The sequence below is a fragment of the Xyrauchen texanus genome, chromosome 24, assembly GCF_025860055.1.
Source record: "Xyrauchen texanus isolate HMW12.3.18 chromosome 24, RBS_HiC_50CHRs, whole genome shotgun sequence".
Classification (NCBI taxonomy): Eukaryota; Metazoa; Chordata; class Actinopteri; order Cypriniformes; family Catostomidae; genus Xyrauchen; species Xyrauchen texanus.
The window spans coordinates 31,369,560-31,393,739 of record NC_068299.1 but is presented as its reverse complement, the minus strand read 5'-3'; the positions used below and the strand labels follow the sequence as shown (position 1 = coordinate 31,393,739).

The following is a 24,180-nucleotide window of genomic DNA, read 5'->3' as shown; positions in this document are numbered from 1 at the left end:
ACATTTGACTCAAAACCATATCGTTACTGAGACAACTTTCTCATGGCCTTCCTTAAAGTAAAGAATCTCAGCTACTGTAATCAGCTAAAACTTGAAACTGGTACACATCCTGTGTAAAACCTGTTTAATGCACTAACATGATACATCTCATCTTAACCCAACTCCCACTCACATACTTAGTGTCTCTCTCTCTCTTTCACTCTCTTGTCTCATAACATGTACAAATCTCTCCTCTTATCCCAACATCCTCCCTCCATTTCCTGCTGGTTTTGATGGAAGAGCCATTATGCTGTCATTACCTGCAGAGAGCAGAGATGCCACCAATATCAGCACTCTAATGGCCTCTCAGGGCTCATTTTCACAACCACATTGAGTGGCACATCTCTGAGTGACACATACTTCGCAATTTATTTGGCTCATCTTGATCAAGGGTGCTTGTTAGTTTTCATTGGTATTATTAGTCATGAGTAAGGCTTTCACTGGTTGTGTGCAAACTTAGCGATAATTCAAAGGCACTGATTTATTTTATGTGTATACACTTCACTTCAGCTTTTTACATACACCTTTTTAATTTTCGAAGTTCACATATGCAAAAAAAGTCTCTCAATTAATCATACAAATTGTATGCATGATAGTTATAAGATCAATGGTCTCATAGGATCATGTTACTATATCTACATTTTATTTATCATGATATACATGAACATTTGCATATTTTTTTGAATTTCCAAGTTGTTGGTGCCAGACGGTCTGGTATGAGTATTTCTGTAACTGCTGATCTTCTGGGATTTTCATGCACAACAGTCTCGAGAATTTACTCAGAATGGTGACAAAAACAAAAAAGATCCAGTGAGCGGCAGTTCTGTTGATGGAAATACCTTGTTGATGAGAGAGTTCAACAGAGAATGGGCAGACTGTTTCAAACTGACAAAGTCAACGGTAACTCAGAGAAACACGCTGTACATTTGTGGTGAGAAGATCAGCATCCTTGATGCAAACCATGTTAACTTTTGAAGCGCCTTATGTTTACACACATGCAGGGAAAAGAGGCAATGCGTGCATGGTGGGACAGGGCATAAATTAAGCATGTTCGATGCTAGAGAAAATGATTCAAGAATACGGTGCAGAAAGATCAGATCTGGTGTAAACAGCACTGCTGTTTTGTCGCGCTGCTCACTAGAGACGATGAGAGGGTTATCTCAACCATTATCATGATGTCTTACAGTCCGGATGGAATCAATCCATGGTCTGAACCTGGAACGCGGGACTGGCGTAGTAGTGATGTTATCTACTTCATACAGTCTGAGCCTGCGTTTCCACTAACATGGAAGAAATCCAATCAAATCTGCTCCCAGAGCATGGCGCTCGGCTTCCATAGGAATTAATTTCAAGTGTTCGCTCGCTTTAGCTCACTACGTGCCAGTGGAAATGTATGATAAGAAAGCTGAACTACTTGTGTTTTTAGCAACACGCACCTGGACGTCTAGATGTAGAACACAGGCTAAATATCGACAATTACTCAAAAGCTTATTGTGGATTTTTTTATCTCAAAAAAATATTTTTTTTGCTGCTATATTACTGTCTACACCACTCAAGACCAAGCACCGCACCTGGGGTAACTGAGCATTCTCTATAGCTGCCCCCTCCCTCTGGAACTCTCTTCCACAATCAAGACTGTTCCAATTTGTCCATGTTCAAATCTCTACTCAAAAATCATATTTTGCAAAAAGAGTTCAGGCTGTATAAAATATTTTTAAAAATGCTGTTTAAATCAGTTACAATAATTTGTAGTTTATTATATAAATTGGGTATTGCTAATATTGTCTCCTTGTTTTTTTATAATTTGTAAGTTGCTTTAATTAAGTCCATCTGCTAAATGCATAAAAATAAAAAATAAATAGTTTTAGGGAGAGGTTGTTGCACTGTGTTTTTTTGCATTGCAGTGCATACAGTGGCATGTCATCTATATCTTAACCTTAACAAGATATTGCATTGATAACATGAGTACAAAGGCCATTAAATGCTGTATTGTGTAAAGTTCTAAAACTCTCTTTCTTGTTTGATGGACTTTACAGATAGACCTGGAGCCAGAGGGAAAGGTCTATGTTATTATCGACTTGTCTGGGTCATCCAGTGAAGGTAAGACATTAGTGTAGGCTACTCTTTCTGTGATCGCATCACATATCATTTAAAAACTGCATGAATCATGTTCCTGTGTAATCATTATCTCTAATATAAGATTTCTCATAAGCACACAGGTTTGAATTTCAGTCATCTTGTTACACAAAAAATAAATAAATAATAAAGTGTAGGATATAAATTGGAGTATTGTATTATTAGTTCACTTACAATTAGCCACTTGCCTTTTGGTAAAGGCAATGCCAAGTCTTATTGCTGTAGTCTAGAGCATGGATTTGCATTAGCTGTACCAATTTGAGGAAGCTTTTTCAGATTCATAAAGAAGCAAACTTTATGAATCTGTATGTACCTTTATGATTTTTGGTCATATTTAATCAGAATCAGAATGAGATGCCCAGAGGGCAACAGTTCAAAAAGGGAGTGGGCAGGATGTGTGGGGACCAGAGTGATTCTACCTGGACTTTTTCTCACTCTGGAGATGTACAGGTCTTGGAGGGTGGGCAGGAGGGCACCAATAATCCTCTCAGCAGTGCGGAGGGATTCCTCCTGAAGTCCACTGTCATCTCCACTGTTTTGAGTGTGTTCAGCTCAAGGATGTTGTGACTGCAACAGACAGCTGTTCAACCTCCCGTCTGTATGCAGACTCGTCACCTTTGCGGATGAGGCCAATAAACGTGATGTTGTCTAGAATCGTCTGGAGCTTGACAGTGGGGATTTTGCCATGCAATCATTCATGTACTGGGAGAAGATCAGTAGAGAGAGAATGCATCCCTGAGGAGTACCAAGCACCAGTGCAAATAGTGAGGGTCCCGGATGTGATTTTCCCCAGTCTCACTAGCTGCTTCCTATCTGTCATGGGGATTTTGCCGTGCAATCATTCATGTACTGGGAGAAGAGCAGTAGAGAGAGAATGCATCCCTGAGGAGTACCAAGCACCAGTGCAAATAGTGAGGGTCCTGGATGTGATTTTCCCCAGTCTCACTAGCTGCTTCCTATCTGTCAGAAAGCTACTGATCCACCGACAGATTATGATTGGCATGGAGACCTGTGTCAGTTTGGTTGAGAGAAGATCAGGCATGGTATTGAACTGAAGGGGATCTAACAGGGGTCCAGTTATGTCCTTCAGGTAGGCCAAAACCAGTCTCTCAATTACTTCATGACCACAGACTTGAGATCGATGGGTCTGTAGTCATTAAGTCCTGTGATTTTGTTTTTTTTTGGGGACCGGAATGATGGTGGAGCATTTGAAGGTGGAACTTCACACTGCTCCAGTGATCTATTAAAGGTCTGTGTGAAGATGGGGACCAGATGGTCAGTGCAGACTTTCAGACAGGCAGGTGAGACACTGTCTGGACCTGAATCTTTCCTAGTCTTTTGTTTCTGGAAGACCTGGCACACATCCTACTCACAGACCATAAGTGCAGGCTTAGTACCAGATAGGGTACTACCAGGAGGGGGTAGGGGGGTTCCAGGAGGTGTTGGTGTGTGTGTGAAGTGAAGATCAGAGTGGTGGATGGGTGTTTTCAAACTTGCAGTGAAACACATTTAGATCATCACCCATTCTCGACAGAGTGATGGGAGGTGTTATACACTTGGTAATGCTTTTCAGGCCTTTTCACACAGATGCAAGATCATTGGCTGAAAACTGTTTATTCAACTTTTCAGAGTAGCTTCTTTTAGCCACTCTGATTTCCTTAGCCAGTGTGTTTATGGCCTGGTTGTACAATATTTTATCCCCACTTCTGAAAGCATCCTCTTTGGCATGACGAAGCTGTCTGAGTTTTCCTGTAAACCATGGTTTATTGTATGTTAAAAATGTACTAGTATGGATGCACATATCCTCACAGAAACTGATATATGGTGTCACAGTATCTGTGAGCTCGTCTATGTCTGTGGCTGCAGCTTAAAAACACTCCAATCAGTGCAGTCAAATCAGGCTTGTAGTTCCAGCTCTGCATCTTTAGTCCAACTATTTACAGTCCTTACTACAGGCTTAGCTGATTTTAGTTTCTGCTTGTAGGTCAGGAGATGATGAACCAGACAGTGATCAGAGTCATACCATGTCCTACTATCAATGTTTTGCTAATGAACACATGTTTAAACTGATCCAAAATCTTGACAAAAGCTGGAAAAAAGATTGCAATGAGAACTAACTCTGCATTAGCTGCAACTTTTCATGTACAGTACAGGGGCAAAAGAGTCTGAAATGTCAGTTGCATTTCCCCCAAATCCTATATATTTCCTTTGTTAGCGCTGCATGCCTAAATATAACAGCTACCTGGGGGCATTGTCAAGATGGCCACCAGAAACTCTTAAGTAAATTAAATGAATTTAAAAATCCACTATGGAACTTTGTGCTCTCTAGTTACATCTGTGGTTGAAGCTTAAACTTGCAAGCAATTTGCAGATGAACACTTTACATGAGTTGAGTTCCGGCACTGCTCTTTTGCGTGGATGAATCTCATGATTTGAATGTTACCTGGACATTGCCTGTGGTCATGACTGGAAGATATTCAGATCCGGAGTCATAATGTTCTATTTTCATGTTGATATTATATTATACGATTAAACATTTAAAACCAAAATATTACTTGCTTTGATAAAGATAAACAACACTCATATTTACATATTTTGAATGAATGATTTTTACACTTATAGCACTTTTCTGACACTCTGAGCAGAACAAGGGACTCAATCACCACCAGTTACCAGTATATTTTGAAATTATTATTCAAGTGTTTTATCTACTTTTAATGTTTGTATTGTACACACTTATCAATTTAAGAGGTGAAACTCATGATATTGCTGATATGAGTTAAATGGTAGACTTTTCTATTTTAAATAATATTGTACAGCCTCAGTTGATAATTCAAGTAAAACCGTTACACGTCTGCACAGGACGCAAAAATGTTAACTAAAAAAAAAACATAAAACAAGGATTTAATGGTGATGGGGATGAAATACTGTACACTTTATTAAACATGAAAATAACATGCTGAAATATGCATTATAAAAATGACAACAATACGTTTAATTAATAATTTCTTGAGCAGTAAAGTTATAATAGATAGCTGGTTACACACTAAACAAATTAATATGTACATTACTGTGCTATGAAATCGGTATATTTTGAACAATTTGAGATGATTATATGCTTCAGTGGAACTATCTTGTAGTAACTTGTAACAAACAATCTACTAAACGGACAATAAGTGATAGATTGTGCATTTCTGTGACTAATAAATGAGAAAACAGTGGCACACCTGGAAACCTGGAAACTACAGCAATGTTGTAAAATACTCAGAAGTCATAAATATTAGTTTGAGTAACTTGTTACAGTAACTTCAACTGACAATGTAGATACATCGCGATCAGTTAATGCATGTGTATTGTTTGAGTCATACATGCATGACAAGCAATATAAGCTGTAAAACCAGGAATTATACCAGAAAGAGTGCTTAAACTATGACTGTTATGATGTGCAGGTGAGCAGGAAGACAGACGAGGGGCGAGGATCTAAAGGCAGCGATACTTTATTAGAATAATAGGGCAACACGAAAACACACGAACAAAGAAAACATCCACGATGGGAAACAGTAAAACAAAAACACCGAAGAGTTAACAGACGGGGTAATATAGACGGGAAACAGGTATCCACATACATCAACGATCGACAGGGGAATGGAGAACAAACAGGGTTTATATACACTGGAGACATAATGATGACAAACTACAATCAGGTGAGCACAATGACACAGGGCTGGCATTGATGAGGGCCAGGGATCATGGGAAGTGTAGTTCTTTTAACAAGGACAAGTGAAACCCAGGGCAGACAACAAGGGAATCGTGACATAACCCCCCCCTCAAAAGGAGCGGCTTCCAGACGCTCCTCAAACAAAGAAGAAAAAAGGGAATACCCCAAAAAAAAACTAAAAGCGTCCAAGGAGTGAGGGGGGGGGGGGCAAGCAAACAGACCAAGGGAACACGGGGGGCAAACAGACAGACCAAGGGATCACAAGGGGCAAACAGACAGTCAAAAAGGGGCACAAGACAGGCTGTCCAAGGAGGCACAGGGGGCAGACAGGCAGTCCAAGGAGGCACAGGGGGCAGACAGGCAGCCCAAGGAGGCACAGGGGGCAGACAGGCAGCCCAAGGAGGCACAGGGGGCAGACAGGCAGCCCAAGGAGGCACCGGGGGCAGACAGGCAGCCCAAGGAGGCACCGGGGGCAGACAGGCAGCCCAAGGAGGCACAGGGGGCAGACAGGCAGTCCAAGGAGGCACAGGGGGCAGACAGGCAGTCAAGGGTGGCCACAAGAGGACTGGATCAGGTGGTCTGGGAGCTGGCCACAGAGCAAAGACAGGTTCAGAAGGCCTGGGAGGCGGCCTCAGGACCACAGCCCTGGGGAACTCCGAGGGCAGAGCCGAGGTAGGCGGAGCCGTGGACTGCTCAGGAGACCACATCGTAGAAGGTTCCGGAGGCGGAGCTGAGGGAGGTTCTGGAGGCTCAGGAGGCGGAGCTAAGGGAGGCTCTGGAGGCTCAGGAGGCGGAGCTGAGGGAGGCTTGGGAGGCTCAGGAGGCGGAGCTGAGGGAGGCTCGGGAGGTGTAGCCGAGGGAGGCTCAGGAGGCGGAGCTGAGGGAGGCTCAGGAGGCGGAGCTGAGGGAGGCTCAGGAGACGGAGCTGAGGGAGGCTCAGGAGGTGGAGCTGAGGGAGTTTCAGGAGGCGGAGCCGAGGGAGGCAGAACCATGGAAAGCTCTGGAGGTTCAGGGCGCGGAGCCGTGGGAGGCTCAGGAGGTGGAGCTGAGGAAGGCTCAGGAGGATCAGCCGAGGAAGGCTCTGTAGGCGGAGCCGAGGGAGGTTGCGCCATAGGCGGCTCTAGAGGCGGAGGCCTGGAAGGCTCTGGAGGCGGAGCCGAGGGAGGTGGCGCCATAGGCGGCTCTAGAGGCGGAGGCCTGGAAGGCTCTGGAGGTGGAGCCGAGAGAGGCGGAACCATGGAAAGTTCTGGAGGTTCAGGGGCGGGGCCATGAGAGGCTCTAGAGGCGAAGACCTGGAAGGCTCTGGAGGCGGAGCCGAGGGAGGTAGCGCCGTAGGAGGCTTTAGAGGCGGAGCCCTGGAAGGCTCAGGGGGTGGAGCCAAGGGAGGCTCAGGAGGCAGAGCAGGGTGAGGTTCGGTAGGCAGAGACCTGGAAGGCTCTGGAGGCGGAGCCGAGGGAGGTAGCGCCATAGGAGGCTCTAGAGGTGAAGACCTGGAAGGCTCTGGAGGCGGAGCCGAGGGAGATGGCGCCGTAGGAGGCTCTAGAGGCTAAGACCTGGAAGGCTCTGGAGGCAGAGCCGTAGGAGGCTCGGGAGGCGGAGCCCTGGGAGGCTCGGGAGACTCGAGAGGCGGAGCCCTGGGAGGCTCGAGAGGCGGGGCCCAGGAAGGCTTGAGAGGCGGAGCCCTGGAAGGCTCGAGAGGAGGAGCCCTGGAAGGCTTGAGAGACTTGAGAGGAGGAGCCTTGGGAGCCTCGAGAGGCGGAGCCCTGGGAGGCTCGAGAGGCGGAGCCCTGGGAGGCTTGAGAGGCTCGAGAGGTGGAGCCCTGGAAGGCTCGAGAGGCGGAGCCCTGGAAGGTTCGAGAGGCGGAGCCCTGGAAGGCTCGAGAGGCTTGAGAGGCGGAGCCCTGGGAGGCTCGAGAGACCTGAGAGGCGGGGCCCTGGGAGGCTCGGGAGGCAGCACCCTAGAAGGCTCAGGAGGCAGAGTCCTGGAAGGCTCAAGATGCGCTGGCTCTGGGACGGTCGAGGCTACAGGCGCTGGCTCACTGACATTCGAGGCTACAGGCGCTGGCTCACTGACATTCGAGGCTACAGGCGCTGGCTCACTGACATTCGAGGCTACAGGTGCTGGCTCATTGACGTTCGGGGCTGCAGGCATTGGCTGGTTGGCCGTGGTTAGCGGAGGCTGGAGAGTAGAGGCCTTTCTTCTTCTCCTCCTCCGGGCGGATGAAGTTGGTAGCGCTGGTTCGTTGACCACGGCAGGCGTGGGGGTTGGCTCACTCACCGTGGCTGGCGAGGAAAGCCCAGAAGCGGGAGCCGGGATCAGGAGAGGTGGCTCCCCGGCAGCGAATTCCTCCAAGATGTGTCCCACATACTCCCGCCAGGTGTAGTCTCCGGTCTCCGGTAACTCCCACCATCGATGTTTTGGTAAGCCGAACCGGTACGCCACCTTCAGGACCTCGTCGTTCCAGCCGGAGTTACTGGCCATGCTGGAGAAAAAGTGAGTGAACTCCCGCACTGATAAGTCCGCCTCTGTCAGCTCTTTGAGGAACGCTGCTAGATCCATTGTGTGGGTCGATCGTTCTGTTATGATGTGCAGGTGAGCAGGAAGACAGACGAGGGGCGAGGATCTAAAGGCAGCGATACTTTATTAGAATAATAGGGCAACACGAAAACACACGAACAAAGAAAACATCCACGATGGGAAACAGTAAAACAAAAACATGGAAGAGTTAACAGACGGAGTAATATAGACGGGAAACAGGCATCCACATACATCAACGATCGACAGGGGAATGGAGAACAAACAGGGTTTATATACACTGGAGACATAATGATGACAAACTACAATCAGGTGAGCACAATGACACAGGGCTGGCAGTGATGAGGGCCGGGGATCATGGGAAGTGTAGTTCTTTTAACAAGGACAAGTGAAACCCACGGCAGACAACAAGGGAATCGTGACAATGACAAGCTTGCATACACTCTTATGGATGCTGATTGCCAGAATGGGATAACAGTGTGCTGGTGTCTCCAACTAGCTCAACTCAAAGAGGTCTAATTTACCTGGAGAGAGCTATCCATTCCCATTCATATCAATGGTACTTGCTTGGTAGGAGATTGGATGCCACCATCTTGGCTTCAGAGATACATTTTTGAACTAATCTCCTGATTCATAACAAAACGTTTACACTGGAAATCAACATATTGATTTCAATTGCTTATGTACCCTGAAATAGACCTTGTTCTGCAAAAATACTGACCTGGCAATTTCATATCAGACATTTTTGAATCAATTCAAAAATGTTTATCTTTTCCTTTGGTGCTCTTGTTGACACAGGCTCTGGTCCCATGGAACCAGAAAGTAATCACATTCACATGAACAATGGTGAGTATTTTCAGCAATATGACTACAAAAATTATATCTCAATATTTTTCAGCCTATTGATGATATTCGATGCATTTGTATTTCCACTAAAATAACTCAAAAGTGAGAGGAACCATCATGTCATACAAACAACCATTGTAGCCAAGTAGATTCAACATTTTAAAGGCATTAAATACAAATCTATTTAAAAATATTTATGGTATGTTTCCCACAGTTTTCCCACGCACTCTTCGCTTTCAAAATGTGTGCATCACTTAAAGTTTGATTGCGTCACTCATGGCCAGCTAAAGACCACACCCACAAGAACAAACAATTAAATCTGATTGGCTGATGAATCTGGCGATCTGACTTTAGATGCCTATTCACTAACATTGTTGAGGGATTCTGTGGAAATTCTGAAGGCCTGACGGGGTGGAGCTCAGACTCACGTGCTGCTTCAGCTAAAGTGCTCGGCTTTGGGCATGCGATTTGTGAAACAGTTGTCACACTTTGCTTGTAAGCATCGAGGAATAAATTATAAATGATAATGGAGAGATAAGGAAAGATATATCACCCAGCCCTTCTGACAGTTATGTTCAGGGTTAGGTGGTAGAGTTAATAAAATTCATACCTTTTGACTGTATTACATAATTTACAACAAAAAATACAACTCGCTTTTGGCTCCACTCTGTGGATATTTCACTCAGAAATGGGCTCACATGCACCAATACGTTCATTAACACTTCCAGCTTCAGCCACTGCGGGCAGTGGTTTGTATTTTGGTAAGCACAGATCAATTTCAGCAACAAAACGTTTGACTAACTTAACCAGCAAGATTTCCTTTTTCAACCATTTTAATGATGTAGTTCTGGCAGATACCAGCAAGGGCTCACCAGTCAAACCTTGACCCACTGACATAACCAGTAAGATTTGCTGTGTCAACCATATTTGCTTGTGAACAACATGTTTAAACTGATCCAACATTTTGACCAAAGCTGGAAAAAAGTTTGCATTGTGAACTAACTCCGCATTAGCTGCAATTTTTCATGTACTGTGAAAAACTGATCAGTACTGATAAGTGGGTAACTATTGCACATCATCAAAAAGTGAGAAAATAAATAAGTATTTCAATACCCAATTCATTTATTTAATAAAATAACTGACGATGGAGTAAAAGATCTCTTAAAATATTCTTTGTTGTTCTAGGCGCTCTATAATGTCTTCCTGATGACAGTTTTTCCAAATTCATTAAAAAAAGTGTGTGATGGGTAATTTACTATCAATATTGCTTTCCTTCTTGTGCATGTTGTATAGATTTCATGTGTCTGTCTCTGAGGTCTTCCAATGATTTTACTTGCCATATTTACGATTCTGTTTAATTTACACCTATTGCTGGTCCCTAAATTTCCATACCAGCTTGTAATGTTGTCACAGAATACTTTCCACAAGACTTGTATACACCATTTGAAGTACGTCATTACTCACACTAAAGCTGTTTATTTTCCTGAGAAGGTAGCACTTTCTTTACACTATTGTAATAAAGTAATAATTTAGTTCTTATATAAACATTCCAGTCTATCAATACCATTGTCTATCTGCATTAACCAACCAGTGCCATGTTATCTGCATATTTAAACAGACAAAGATTGTCATCATGGATCTGCATTTCAGTAACATAAAATGAAAATAGAACAGGGGATAAAACACAGCCTTGAAGCACACCAACATTTACATTTATTGTGTCAAACAAAGTATCTCTAACGAAGACTCTCTGAGTTCTGTCTGATAAGAAATCTTTGATCCACATTAAAAGGTTGCCATTTATACCAAATGTAAGAAGCCATTATAGTAAAATAATCAATAAATAAAATACGAGCATAGGCTTTAGGAAGCTGAAGGTGTTTAGTGATCATGTTCAATAATGTCAGTGTGGCATCCTCTGTACCCCTCTGATCTCTATAGACAAATTGAAATTGGTTTAACTGTCCATAAAGGGGTGAAAGATGTGTGAGTATCACCCTCTCCATACATTTGGTTAAAATACTGGTGAGGGCAACTGGCCTAAAATCATTTGGAATTCACGTGAACGTCTTTCTAAAGATGTTCCGTCTTTGTGTAGTTTCTGGGTGCGGTTGTTATCTCTCCACCTCACGTGTCTGGGCCATAATCAAGTTGAGGAAGCGTTCATGGATGGTTCATGTTCTCATTGCGAACATGACCATGGCGACGTTGCGGTCATGGCTTTCTTTCTTCCGGGGGAAAGCCACTTCAGGCGTTCCTAGCGCTGGACCTTCTACCTATGGGTACGAGGCCGCCCGTTGATGCTGGAGGCAATTTGGGGGCTCCAGTGGGTTCGGTTCCCCCGGGTAATCCCCAGCACGCTCATTCGTTCCGGTCCTGTTCTGGGATGAGACAGGCAGCTCGCCTCGGTGCCAGCCTAATTTCTCTTTCGGAGCTCGCGAGATGGATGAGCTTTCGAATACTGCATCGGAGAGCACCTTGGTGATGTAGGACGCCGAGGACTCGCGTCTGCTAGCGCCCTTGGGTGTGCCTGCCCAGTCTGAGGCCGACGCGGAGCTGACCGCCATGCTTGCAAGTGGAACCCTCAACTGAGCACTCGCGGCTCGATGATTGGTTCCTGGGTTTGGGGCCGCGGCCCCGGTCCCTTTCTTCCCAGATGTGCACAACAACTGCCTTGAGTTGCTGGCAGTACTGCTCGCCCTGCGAAGGCTATTGCCTTTGATCCAGGGCAAGCACATGTTGGTCTGGACAGACAACACAATGACGGTAGTGTATATAAATCGCCAATGGCGGCTTACGTTCTCATAGCATGTCACAACTCGCCCTCCATCTCCTCCTCTGGATCACTAACATCCCAGGCAGCCTCAACACCACAGCGGATGTGCTGTCATGGGCAGGTGACCCTCAGGAGAGTGTGGATACTCCACCCCCAGGTGATCTAGCTGATTTGGAGTCGATTCGGCAAAGCACAGGTAGACCTGTTTGCTTCCTGAGAATCCTCCCACTATCCTCTCTGGTATTCTCTGACGGAAGCCCCCCTCAGGACAGACGCACTTGCACACAGCTGGCCCTGGGGGCTGCGCAAATACACGTTCCACTATTGAGCCTACTTGCACAGACCCTGTGCAAGGTCAGGAAGGATGAGGAACAAGTCACCCTCGTGGTGCCGTACTGGCCCACCCAGACTTGGTTCTTGGACCTCACGTTCCTCGTAACAGCACCTCCCTGACAAATTCCCCTGAGGGAGGACCTCCTCTCTCAGGGATGGGGCACCATCTGGCACCCATGCCAGACCTCTGGAACCTCCATGTCTGGTCCCTGGACGGGACGCTGAAGACATAACGATCACTCAGGCCAGGGCTCCTTTCTCGAGGAAGCTGTATGTCCTGAAGTGGCATGTGTTCGCGACTTGGTGTTCTTCCCAAGGCAAAGACCCCAGAGATGTGCTGTCGGTTCAGTTCTTTCCTTCCTGCAGGAGAAGTTGGAGGGGCGGCTGTCCCCCTCCTCTTTCCCTCACGGGACCTCTCTATGGTCCTTCTGGGCCTTCAGAGAGCCCCATTCGAGCCCCTAGAGTCAGTCGAGTTAAAGGCCATCTCTTTGAAGACCACGCTCCTGACTGCGCTCACTTCCATCAAGAGGGTCGGGGACCTGCAGGCATTCTCTGTCAGCAATACTTGCCTGGAGTTCGGTCCAGAAGACTCTCACATAATCCTGAGACCCCGACCGGGCTATGTGCCCAAGGTTCCCACGACCCCCTTCAGGGATCAGGTGGTGATCCTGCAAGCACTGCTCCAGGAGGAGGCAGACCCAGCCTTGTCGTTGCTGCGTCCGATGCCTGCTTTGCGCATCTACTTGGACCACATGCAGAGCTTTAGGTGCTCTGATCAGCTCTTTGTCTGCTTTGGCGGACCGCAGAAAGGGAACGCTGTCTCCAAACAGAGGCTTGCCCACTGGATCCTGCATGCCATCACTTTGGCATACCAGGCCAAGGCCGTGCCCGCCCCTTTGGAAATATGACCACACTCTACAAGGAGTGTGGCATCCTCGTGGGCACTGGCCAATTGCACATCTCTAGCAGACATCTGCAGAGCAGAGGGCTGGGCAACACTCAATACCTTTGTCAGATTTTACAGTCTCTGGGTTGAGCCGGTTTCATTCCGTTTTGTCAAAGTTTGGGAATACGGGACAACTGGCCAGGTGAATAGCTTGCATATAGCGCCTTTCCCCTCCGTGAGGTAAAGACGTGTGCTTGGATGGATGCCCATCCTCCCTAGCTCTGTGGCTCAAGAATTCGGCGGAGGAATTCGCAGCCGGACCTAATATGCCCTGTACTGGGGTTGGTGCTCCACAGGTGCCGGTTACTCCAGTAACCCCCTGTGATGTATTTTCCGCAGCACAGTCTTCCTGTAGGCAGACCGCATCTCCCTTGGGCAGAGCTCTCTCTGTCCCTGGTCGCTGTGTTTGTAGAGCTCCTCCACTTCAAGGCAGGACCTACCACTGCGCCTCTTCCATGTGCGGCTGGTGAGCCCACGTGAGATATCGCCACATGTTACCTCCCCTTTGGGCAGGATGTGGTCTCCGCGGGGTCTTTTCCCCTTGAAAGAATAGGAAAGGAAAAGAACACCTTCCCCTGTGCATATATTGAGTGTTAAATGGCCCCAGCCGAATAAATGAATACTCTGTGGAGAGAAAACATAGAGAGAAAAGGCCCTAACTGGCGCGGCCTGCTCCCATACTAGATATGTCTTCCCCCCCCAGGGGTATGGGGAACTATACAATGTTTTTTGGGGCATTGGGGGAGGCTTTGTGCAGTCCGAGTGCATCTTCTATTACGCACGCAATAGCCTGCTTGCACCTGCACCGGCAGCTCACATAACACAGTTCAGCTAGTTGTGGCGTTTTGTATAGGGACCCCTAGTGTCACTTCATCGACACAACATTGAGTGTGTGACAGATAGGGAACGTCTCGGTTACTGTCGTAACCTCCCTTCCCTGATGGAGGGAACAAGGCATTGTGTAACCCTTGCCACAATGCTGTACTACCCGCATAAATGTCCAGGACCCCGTCTCGGCTCCTCAGCACAAAACCTGAATGAGTGGTTGCGAGCCAGCTCCTTTAATACGCATATGTCCAGGGGAGTGGCATGCAAATTCCACTCGCTAATTCTCATTGGCCTTTTCTCAAATATCTGAGGTGTTTGGGGCTCCCAAGTGTGAACCCTAGTGTCACTACATCAACACCATTTCTCATTCCCTCCATCAGGGAATGGAGGTTACAACAGTAACGGAGATTTCTACTTAGCATTGCCAGTATTAATCTGTTTTTCAATCTTGTCTCTATACTCCTGCCTGGATCTTTTTATGATTGTCCTTAACTCCCATTTTTTCTCTCTAAATAAAGCCTTATCTCATTAATAAGTCTTTTTCTCTCTAAGACACATTTTAATTTCTTTTGTATCCCATACCTTATTTTTTGAGTATATCTTGATAGTTTTTTTGCTTATAACATTTTTCTCACAAAGTTAATATTTGACATTATTGTCTCTGTAAGTTTATTTTTGTCAGCACAATTATCAAAGAAGATATCCCAGACTGTATGGTCAAAGCAATCTCTCAGTCTCTCATTATTAGCATCTGACTATTGTTGAATTTCTTTGACAACAGGTTTCTCTTGCTTAGTCTTTGCTTTGTACTTTTTCAGCAGATGTATAACATTATGATCTGACTCACCCAACGGTGGTCTGCAGCTTGCTTTGTAGGCGTTGGGCACATTGCCAAAGCACTGGTTGAGAGTCTGATTGTGTCGAGTAGGATAGTCTACATATTGTTGAAGAGTTGGAAAATGGCTTAACATATTACGAGAGTTGAAGTCTCCAAGGACAAATACGGGCTGGTTCATAGAGCGTGAAAGTGTGTTGTTGAAGCTCTTGCATATCCTGTGTGCTGCTTCCTCATACTTCGGCCACGGTACATATATAAAAATGATTGTAATCTGACCAAATTCTCTTGGCAAATAAAATGGTCTGAAAGAGACAGAGAATAGTTCATAGTCAGGTGTACATATCCTCTCATGAATGTACATCTGTGCCACCCAGTTGTTGTCAATGAACATGCACAATCCCCTTCCGATTGATTTTTGAGATTTATGCTTATCTCTGTCTGCTCCAATTGTGTTAAATCCAGGAAGAGCAACTTCGATCCCCTCTTTAAGCCATGTCTCAGTAAAGCAAATCAAATTATTTCTTTTAAAATCAAGGTCAAATTTTACACTTCCAAATATCTTGTTCTTGAGAGATTGTATATTGGAAAGTGTTATTAATGGCAGGGGATATCTGGAGCCGCGTCTTTGGAGTCTTGCTTGAATGCCACCTCTCTGTCCTCGTTTCTTTGTGGTTAATGTAATTTTCACTGAATGTCTGTGCCATTTCAGGTCAACTGAGTTGCAAAAGTTCAAGTTCCAGTTTGCCCGCATGGCTTTGAAGTGACAAACGTTGCTCTCTTGCGTAAATGAGCTTGCCATGCTGTTCCCCGGAAAAGCCAAGATGCATGTGAAAATAAAAATAAAACCCTGTAAAATCCATAGTCCAAGGCAGAGTAATTTAATCATTCACACCAGACATAAGCAGACATAAAACTAAATATAAAACATAAAACTGCAAGAGCGAACTTAAATGACGAGACAATCCAACGGTGTGAAGTGCAGGGTCAGCAGCTATGGCCGCACCCCCAATCCAATTGCTCTGCAATGGGTATCCCTAAACAGCTACAAAGAGTTGCCACATTATATTACGAACACACAAGAAACTAAATGTACATTCAATTTACAAAGTTTAGTTGAGTATTGTGGTTTTTAATAACTTGAATTGTGTTGGGATGCTGTTTTCCCATGCAGTTTGCCAGTGCAAATCTGTTGTGCATGTGTCAGCTCTGTGTTGGCCTTGGTTCTTGAGATCAGACAGATATGCACACAAGGCAATTTTGGCTGAATTTGGATTTGTTTTGTCCCTGATTGTTTGGATTGTTGGAAACTAATCCCAGCACAGCCTTCCCTCTCAGAATTAAAGTGGACGAGAGATCATACAGCAAAGTGGGGAGCAGTGAGTTACGTGACTGTGGCAACATTTCTCCAAAATGACATTACACGGTTCCTTATACTGTATGTATCATGGCAGTTCTGAGGTAAAATGAACACTCATCCATACAGATAAGGTTTTTAAGGTTAATGCTTCATCAAGTTTTAAAAAAATATAACAACCTCCCAACCCTAAATCTTAATCCTAAATCTAAACGATACTGTCTCAAAAGCAAATTAGAGATTAAAAACACAATTACTCAAGCCACCATGACATTTTTACATTTTGCACTTCTATGCCACTTTTGGCTTATGTGTCAATTTGAGCACTCTGTGGGACTTATACCTCAGTCCTTTACATTGCAAGTGCAATGCTCTATCAGGCAAAAATGCTTCCTTTGGTCTGATTGGAGAGCTATTTGTGTGTGTGTGTGTGTGTATAAGGGGGCTATGCACCTGATAATAAATGATTTGATTAAGCATTCATTATGTCAGGTCCCAGCTGAAGTTATTTTATTACTCTGCTCTTATTTTATTTATTTATTTGTTTGAGAAGAGTATGGTGGACTTTGTGGAGTCTGTGTTGAGTTGTGTGTGTGTCTTTGTTGAATGAAGCAAGTGGGAACATGTAAAACCCCTCTTTTTGACAGTTTCTTTACTGGCAGTGTGTCTACTTGCCAGTAGCTCAAACTCACGCGCTGCTTCAGCTAACGAGCATGGCTTCAGGCATGCAATTTGTGAAACAGTTGTCACACTTTGCTTGTAAGCATCAAGGAATAAATTCTGATTGGATAAATGTTTATTTTTTTGCTATTCCTTTGTAGATTAATTAGGAGTTGAAAGCTATTGAAAATACAGAGGCAAAAAGGTCAATGAGAATGAAAGGCTTAATTTTTTTTTTTATTTATTAGGCTTGTTACTCCAGCAGAGAAGGCTTTGCTGGCCCTGAGAAATCATCAATATCCCTAATGTTGTAGAGGCTTTTTAAGATCAAAGTGCTTCAGATTAGACACACACACAGTGGAGCTGCTCTGTTTGTCTGAGGGACACAAAAGGTTTTAGACTGGATTGGAAGATTTTCTTGGATGAACATTATTAGAGAGACAGGCCTCAACTTTAGAAATCAGACTGAACTATAGGAAGTGAAAAGTACAAATGAGATCCATTTAATATCTCAATTGTTTTGAGATTAAATGGAGAGCAGATGGAGCTAATGGAGACATTTAGTTTTAAGTCTCCTGTTTCTCAGACCCCAGGATTCTGATGTTCCTCCTCTAGAGTTTCAGAATCTCAACAACTCTGCTCATATTTGCCAAGATAATAAAAGTCTGCGGTCAATAAACGTCAATATGTACTCAAACATTTCTCATCTAATTCCCCCAAAACCAGATAATCTGATCAAAATTACTACATGTCAACATATGTTTAATCTTTTTCTTTATCCTAAGGAATTTCAGGTCATAATTGTATGAAACAGCAAAGATATCTACAAAGCAATAAAAGAGCAACTTCTGAGTAATAAAATTCAGCCCATCACAGCGGATGATAAAACGGATGAAAACATCCCATAGATTTACATTGAAGAACCAGATTGCGGGTTAGCTCTTTTGACTTAAGCCAGTAAGCAATCACCTAGTAACAACCCAGAACACCTTAGAAATGACCATGCAAACCCTAGCAACCATCTAGAACACCCAGGCAACCCCATGGCAACCACCCAGAACACCCAAGTAATCACATTGCAACAACCCGGACCAACCTAGCAACCACCCAGAACACCCAAGCAACCATAGAGCAACCCCCTAGTAACCACCCAGGACACCCTACCAACCACATAGATACCCCCTGGCAACCTCCCAGAACACCCTAGCAACAACAGAGCAACCCCCTAGCAACCCCCCAGAACTACATAGCAACCCCCTGGCAATCACAGATAACACCCTAGCAACCACAGTGACCCTCTGGCAACCACCGTGCAACCACATTGCAACCCAGTTGCAACCACGAGAACACTCAAGCAACCACATAGCAACCAACTAGAACACCCACGCAAGCAAATAACAACCACTGTCAACCACCGAGAACACTCAAGCAACCACATAGCAACCACCTGGAAACCACCCAGAACACACTAGCAGCCACATAGAAATCACATAGCAACCACCCAGAACTCCCTAGTAACACCCAAGCAACCACAGCGACCCCCTGGCTACCACCCACAACACCCAAAAAACCACATAGTAACCCACTGGCTACCACAGAGAACACCCAAGCAACCCTATAGCAACCCACTGGAACCCACCCAGAACACACTAGCAACTAGATAATATTTGGCAAGTCTAAATGGAATTTTGTTTTTGTGAGATACGATTTTTACAAATCCATTTCAAGCTACAGTCACACTGCGTAAAGACTCGTTGTATGTTACACATTGTTGCAGGAGAAATGCAGACATGGTGGTGGAAAATAAGCTATGTGATAGTGCAGCGGAGTGTAGGTCTAGCTGAGAATATAATGAATGGAATCTTGCCACGTGCATTCTGAAGTTCGAGAATAACATAATTTCATCAAAGGTGACTACCACATGAGTCCACCAGTCAATGCTAGTCTGTCTGGACCACACATCGCTTTAAACAATGATACTGGAGACAACAGCATGAAATAAAGAATTGTATGCCAGCCTCCTCCATTTCTGCTGATGCTGCCTCATAAGGAGTCCAGTGCCGCAGCTACACATTGCCATGTTAAAAGCTAAAATTGCTATTATATTCCCCTTCATGCTGTTTTTTTTTTTTTGCGTACTGATGTAGAGCCATTGCTATAGCAACCAATGCATATAAGCCAACTATATCAGTTGCGATACAAATTGCGGACAATCAATTATGAAGCTCCAATTCCGATTGGATACACAAAAAATTGGATTTGTACTGACAGTCTGAACATAACCTAAGTAACCCAGATCGGTTTTGAAAATGTTAAATTCAAAGTGCTTGTGGCTGTTCACACACTGTCAACCAATTAACAGATCTGTGATTTGGGCCACATTCAGCTGCAGTGTGTAGCTATGTTTTACTGAATTACATATATTATATTACTAGATATGTAACGAGAGGATGATAGCTAAATAAGAATTGGGCATTATTGGAAACATGATCCCTCATGTCCATGCATGACTCTGTTTGTACTGATGTTCTGGATTATTGTTAGTAAATTCAATTAGACTGGCAGTGTTCCCGGATAGAGACTCGCTCTAAACAGCTGATTAATTAACATGTTTTGCAGTTCCACGCTGCTTTGCTCTTATACTGCATCTGTATTTGTGTGAGTGAGTGAGTATGTGAGTGTGTGCGTGTGTGTGTGTGTGTGTGTGTGTGTGTGTGTGTGTGTGTGTGTGTGTGTGTGTGTGTGTGTGTGTGTGTTTGAAAATATACGGTACCTTTAGTTTAAGGACAAAATTGTCCCCCAAATCTAAGCTAAAACTGAAAAAAACCTCTCATGGTGACATCGTCAATTGGAAAATTGATTGATCAATAAAGCAAATACTGTGATTTGTTTTATTCTTAAAATGCAAACAGTTAACAGGTTTAGGGTTAGGGTTAGTCTGTAGTAATTATAATTATATTTATATAAAACAATTGAAGTCTATGGAATGCATGTTTAGATTGTGATTGTGTTTTATGTGTAGTATATTTGTTTTGAAGTGGGACACTATGCAGATCTTCTTTCAGCTGGTTTTGTGCAGTATGTGCTGAGTATGCACACTCTCTCCACCTGTGTTTATCTAAACCAGTGTGCCTCTGACAGCTCATAAAAACACATGCTCAGTCACGTGCCTCCTGGCTGTGTGTGTGTGTGTGTGTGTGTGTGTGTGTGTGTGTGTGTGTGTGTGTGTGTGTGTGTGTGTGTGTGTGTGTGTGTGTGTGTGTGAGCTGTTGGTCTTGTTTCCTCTCTAGCTCTTATGTCACCTCTGTAGTGTTCCTGGTTTGATGTCTTTATCTCCTGGGTCTTTGCAAAGTCTTTGAAGTGCAGTCCATTAACCATATACAGACTTTCTCTCTCATTTGGTCTCTCTCGCTTTCTATTTTACCCTCTCATACATTCAGAAGGTGAATGATTAAAGGAATTGTTCACCAAGTCATTTACATTTTGTCCTAAATTATTCAACCTCATGTTGTTCTAAACCTGTATAACTTTTTTTCTTCCGTGTAACACTATAGGAGATGCTAGGCAGAATAGGAGTCTCAGTCACCATTTACTTTCAATAAATTTTTTTCATACAATGATAGCTTGTTACTGCAATAGCAAACAACATTATATATACTGTATATATATATATATATTGGATCTTGTGGATCCCACACATCACCCTAAAAAATGTCAAAATCCTCGAACAAAATCCTCAATTTGAATAAAATAGAATAATATGGATTAAATGGAGCACGGAGCGCCAAGCTAACGTAGATAGTCCAATATAATACAATCTTTTTTTGTAATATATACTAGTGCTAGACTATACAAACATAGGCTATATACACTCACCTAAAGGACTATTAGGAACACCTGTTCAATTTCTCATTAATGCAATTATCTAATCAACCAATCACATGGCAGTTGCTTCAATGCATTTAGGGGTGTGGTCCTGGTCAAGACAATCTCCTGAACTCCAAACTGAATGTCAGAATGGGAAAGAAAGGTGATTTAAGCAATTTTGAGCGTGGCATGGTTGTTGGTGCCAGACGGGCCGGTCTGAGTATTTCACAATCTGCTCAGTTACTGGGATTTTCACGCACAACCATTTCTAGGGTTTACAAAGAATGGTGTGAAAAGGGAAAAACATCCAGTATGCGGCAGTCCTGTGGGCTGAAAATGCCTTGTTGATGCTAGAGGTCAGAGGAGAATGGGCCGACTGATTCAAGCTGATAGAAGAGCAACTTTGCCTGAAATAACCACTCGTTACAACCGAGGTATGCAGCAAAGCATTTGTGAAGCCACAACAAGCACAACCTTGAGGCGGATGGGCTACAACAGCAGAAGACCCCACCGGGTACCACTCATCTCCACTACAAATAGGAAAAAGAGGCTACAATTTGCAAGAGCTCACCAAAATTGGACAGTTGAAGACTGGAAAAATGTTGCCTGGTCTGATGAGTCTCGATTTCTGTTGAGACATTCAGATGGTAGAGTCAGAATTTGGCGTAAACAGAATGAGAACATGGATCCATCATGCCTTGTTACCACTGTGCAGGCTGGTGGTGGTGGTGTAATGGTGTGGGGGATGTTTTCTTGGCACACTTTAGGCCCCTTAGTGCTAATTGGGCATCGTTTAAATGCCACGGCCTACCTGAGCATTGTTTCTGACCATGTCCATCCCTTTATGGCCACCATGTACCCATCCTCTGATGGCTCCTTCCAGCAGGATAATGCACCATGTCACAAAGCTCGAATCATTTCAAATTGGTTTCTTGAACATGACAGTGAGTTCGCTGTACTAAAATGGCCCCCACAGTCACCAGATCTCAACCCAATAGAGCATCTTTGGGATGTGGTGGAACGGGAGCTTCGTGCCCTGGATGTGCATCCCACAAATCTCCATCAACTGCAAGATGATATCCTATCAATATGGGCCAACATTTCTAAAGAATGCTTTCAGCACCTTGTTGAATCAATGCCACGTAGAATTAAGGCAGTTCTGAAGGCGAAAGGGGTCAAACACAGTATTAGTGTGGTGTTCCTAATAATCCTTTAGGTGAGTGTATATATATATATATATATATATATATATATATATATATATTAGCTGCTAGACTGCCCCGGAAGGTGCGTGCCTCAGCTTTGTGTCCAGCAAGTTTTTTCACCACAGTGAAAATGTTTTTGAAAGTCTAAACGCCAACAAACATGGATTGAGGCAGAATATTTCGTTAGATAAAAACATGTTGTGAATTTGGGAAATTATTAAATCTATATTTTTTCAAAACATGTTGACTTTTGGACTTTACAACGCTCTGGAGTTATTGGAAATGTTTGGACAACACGAATTGGAAACAATCCTATGCAGCCACCACTGGAATCAAATCCATGAATAAATGAATCTGTTATATTAATAATAAACACCAGGACATGAAATTTAAATTCTAATGAATGTGAAAATGTATTAGTTCATCGAAAATCACAGAAGTTGCTATTGTAGCTGATTACATGGAACTTTGATTGTTTATATTAAATTATTTTCTTTGTAAAATAAAAACAAATCAATACAATAGCTTATAAAAACATCACCAATGTGTATGTCAATGCATAGTAAAAACCTTAGACATGTATGAAACACATATAGGCCAAACCCAAAATGGCCAAAACAGTTAATAAAGAATATGAACATTCGCTAAACTGTGGGAAAACTAACTGATTTAGAAAGCAATATATGTTTTACAGTGAGCAAAAATAATATGCTGTAAAATCATTATGAACGAATTCTCCTAAAAGTGGGCTCACTTGAACAAGGCATCTGGCTGTTTTGGGGGCAAACCCCGCACATCATTCACTGACGCTTGTGGATCGATTACTCAACACATGTACTCTCTACCATCCATGTGTAGATCCCACACACTACCTTTTGACATTTGTCACAAGTGTCCTTAGTTTTGTTTTTCTTGCAGTTTCTCCACGTACAGAAAACATCAGACGAGCCACGCCAACATTCTCTCCTCCCTGATCAGCTCGCACTCTAAACAATAATCTAACATACATAATGAAGCGCCAACATTTTTTTGTTAATATCTCATCAAATGAATATTTATAAAATGTAATTAATATGTCAAATATATCAAATGTACATTGTTTTTAACTTGCTAGTCTATAGGAAGTTACTTTTTTTTTTCTTCTTTTCAGTATGCAATAAAAGAAAAAAAAAGAAAAAAAGATTAGTGTTACTTACCCAACCAGCTTGTTGGTTTAAAATGGTATTATCCATGTTTTAAAGGTTCTTCGGGAGAATGCGAACAATGTCCATTATCACCTGTTCTCAAACCAGGGCAGGGCTGCGTTTCCCAAAAGCATCGTAAGCCTAAGAAGTTCGCAAAAACGATCGTACGACTGATCTTAATATTATGGTCTGTTTCCCAAAAGCATCGTAACTTAAGTAGCACTTGAAAATCTTCGTAGAACTACGAGTGCTCTGGAGTAATCGTTAATCCCCAAGTGCATCGTAAGAAGACAGATTTATGAGGTCTCCTGCAGGACAACCGGCAGATTACACTTTTTATCTAGATTTAACAGATTACACTGCAACGTGAGTATAATATAAGGTTTTGATTGTACTTTATTGTAATCGTGTTTTGTTTAAATTAATTTATAAATGAAATAATTAAAAAGGGAAGAAAAAAATAGAAATACACATCTAAATTAAATGAATGAACAAAAAAATTCATAAAATAAGTAATGTGGAAAATATGCTTCAAAGACTGGCCAAAATAGGGATGATTTCAAAAAAATCTGTCAATGACTTGCTGACGTGCATGAAAACCAGCCATGTATTGGGCATTTCTTGGTTGGTCATGTAGTCCCATGCCATCTTCGTCCTCCACCTCCTCCATCTCCTCCACCTCTTCATCTTCCTCCCTGTTTAGTAAGGGCACTCTCATCTGCACTGCAATGTTGTGCAGCATAGCTGTTACTATTATTACTGCACAGCACTTTTGTGGAGCAAACAAAAGACCACCGCTGGACTGGTGAATTGCCCGAAAGCGCATCTTCCACCTCCCTATTGTGCGTTCCACAATACTACGTGCAACACGGTGTGACTTGTTGAAATTTGTCTCCCTGTTATTCATAGGATTA

The 24,180-nt window shown here is 43.6% G+C and overlaps 1 protein-coding gene across 1 annotated transcript in view; it reads left to right on the top strand.

Annotated features, from left to right (window-relative positions):
- The window catches only part of LOC127618244 (protein kinase C epsilon type-like), a 146,329-nt gene that overhangs the window by 27,583 nt on the left and 94,566 nt on the right, over nucleotides 1–24,180 (top strand). Inside the window, exon 2 of the mRNA XM_052090599.1 lies at nucleotides 2,076–2,139. Within this exon, the coding sequence (XP_051946559.1) occupies nucleotides 2,076–2,139 (64 nt within the window). The remainder of the gene's footprint in view (nucleotides 1–2,075; nucleotides 2,140–24,180) is intronic.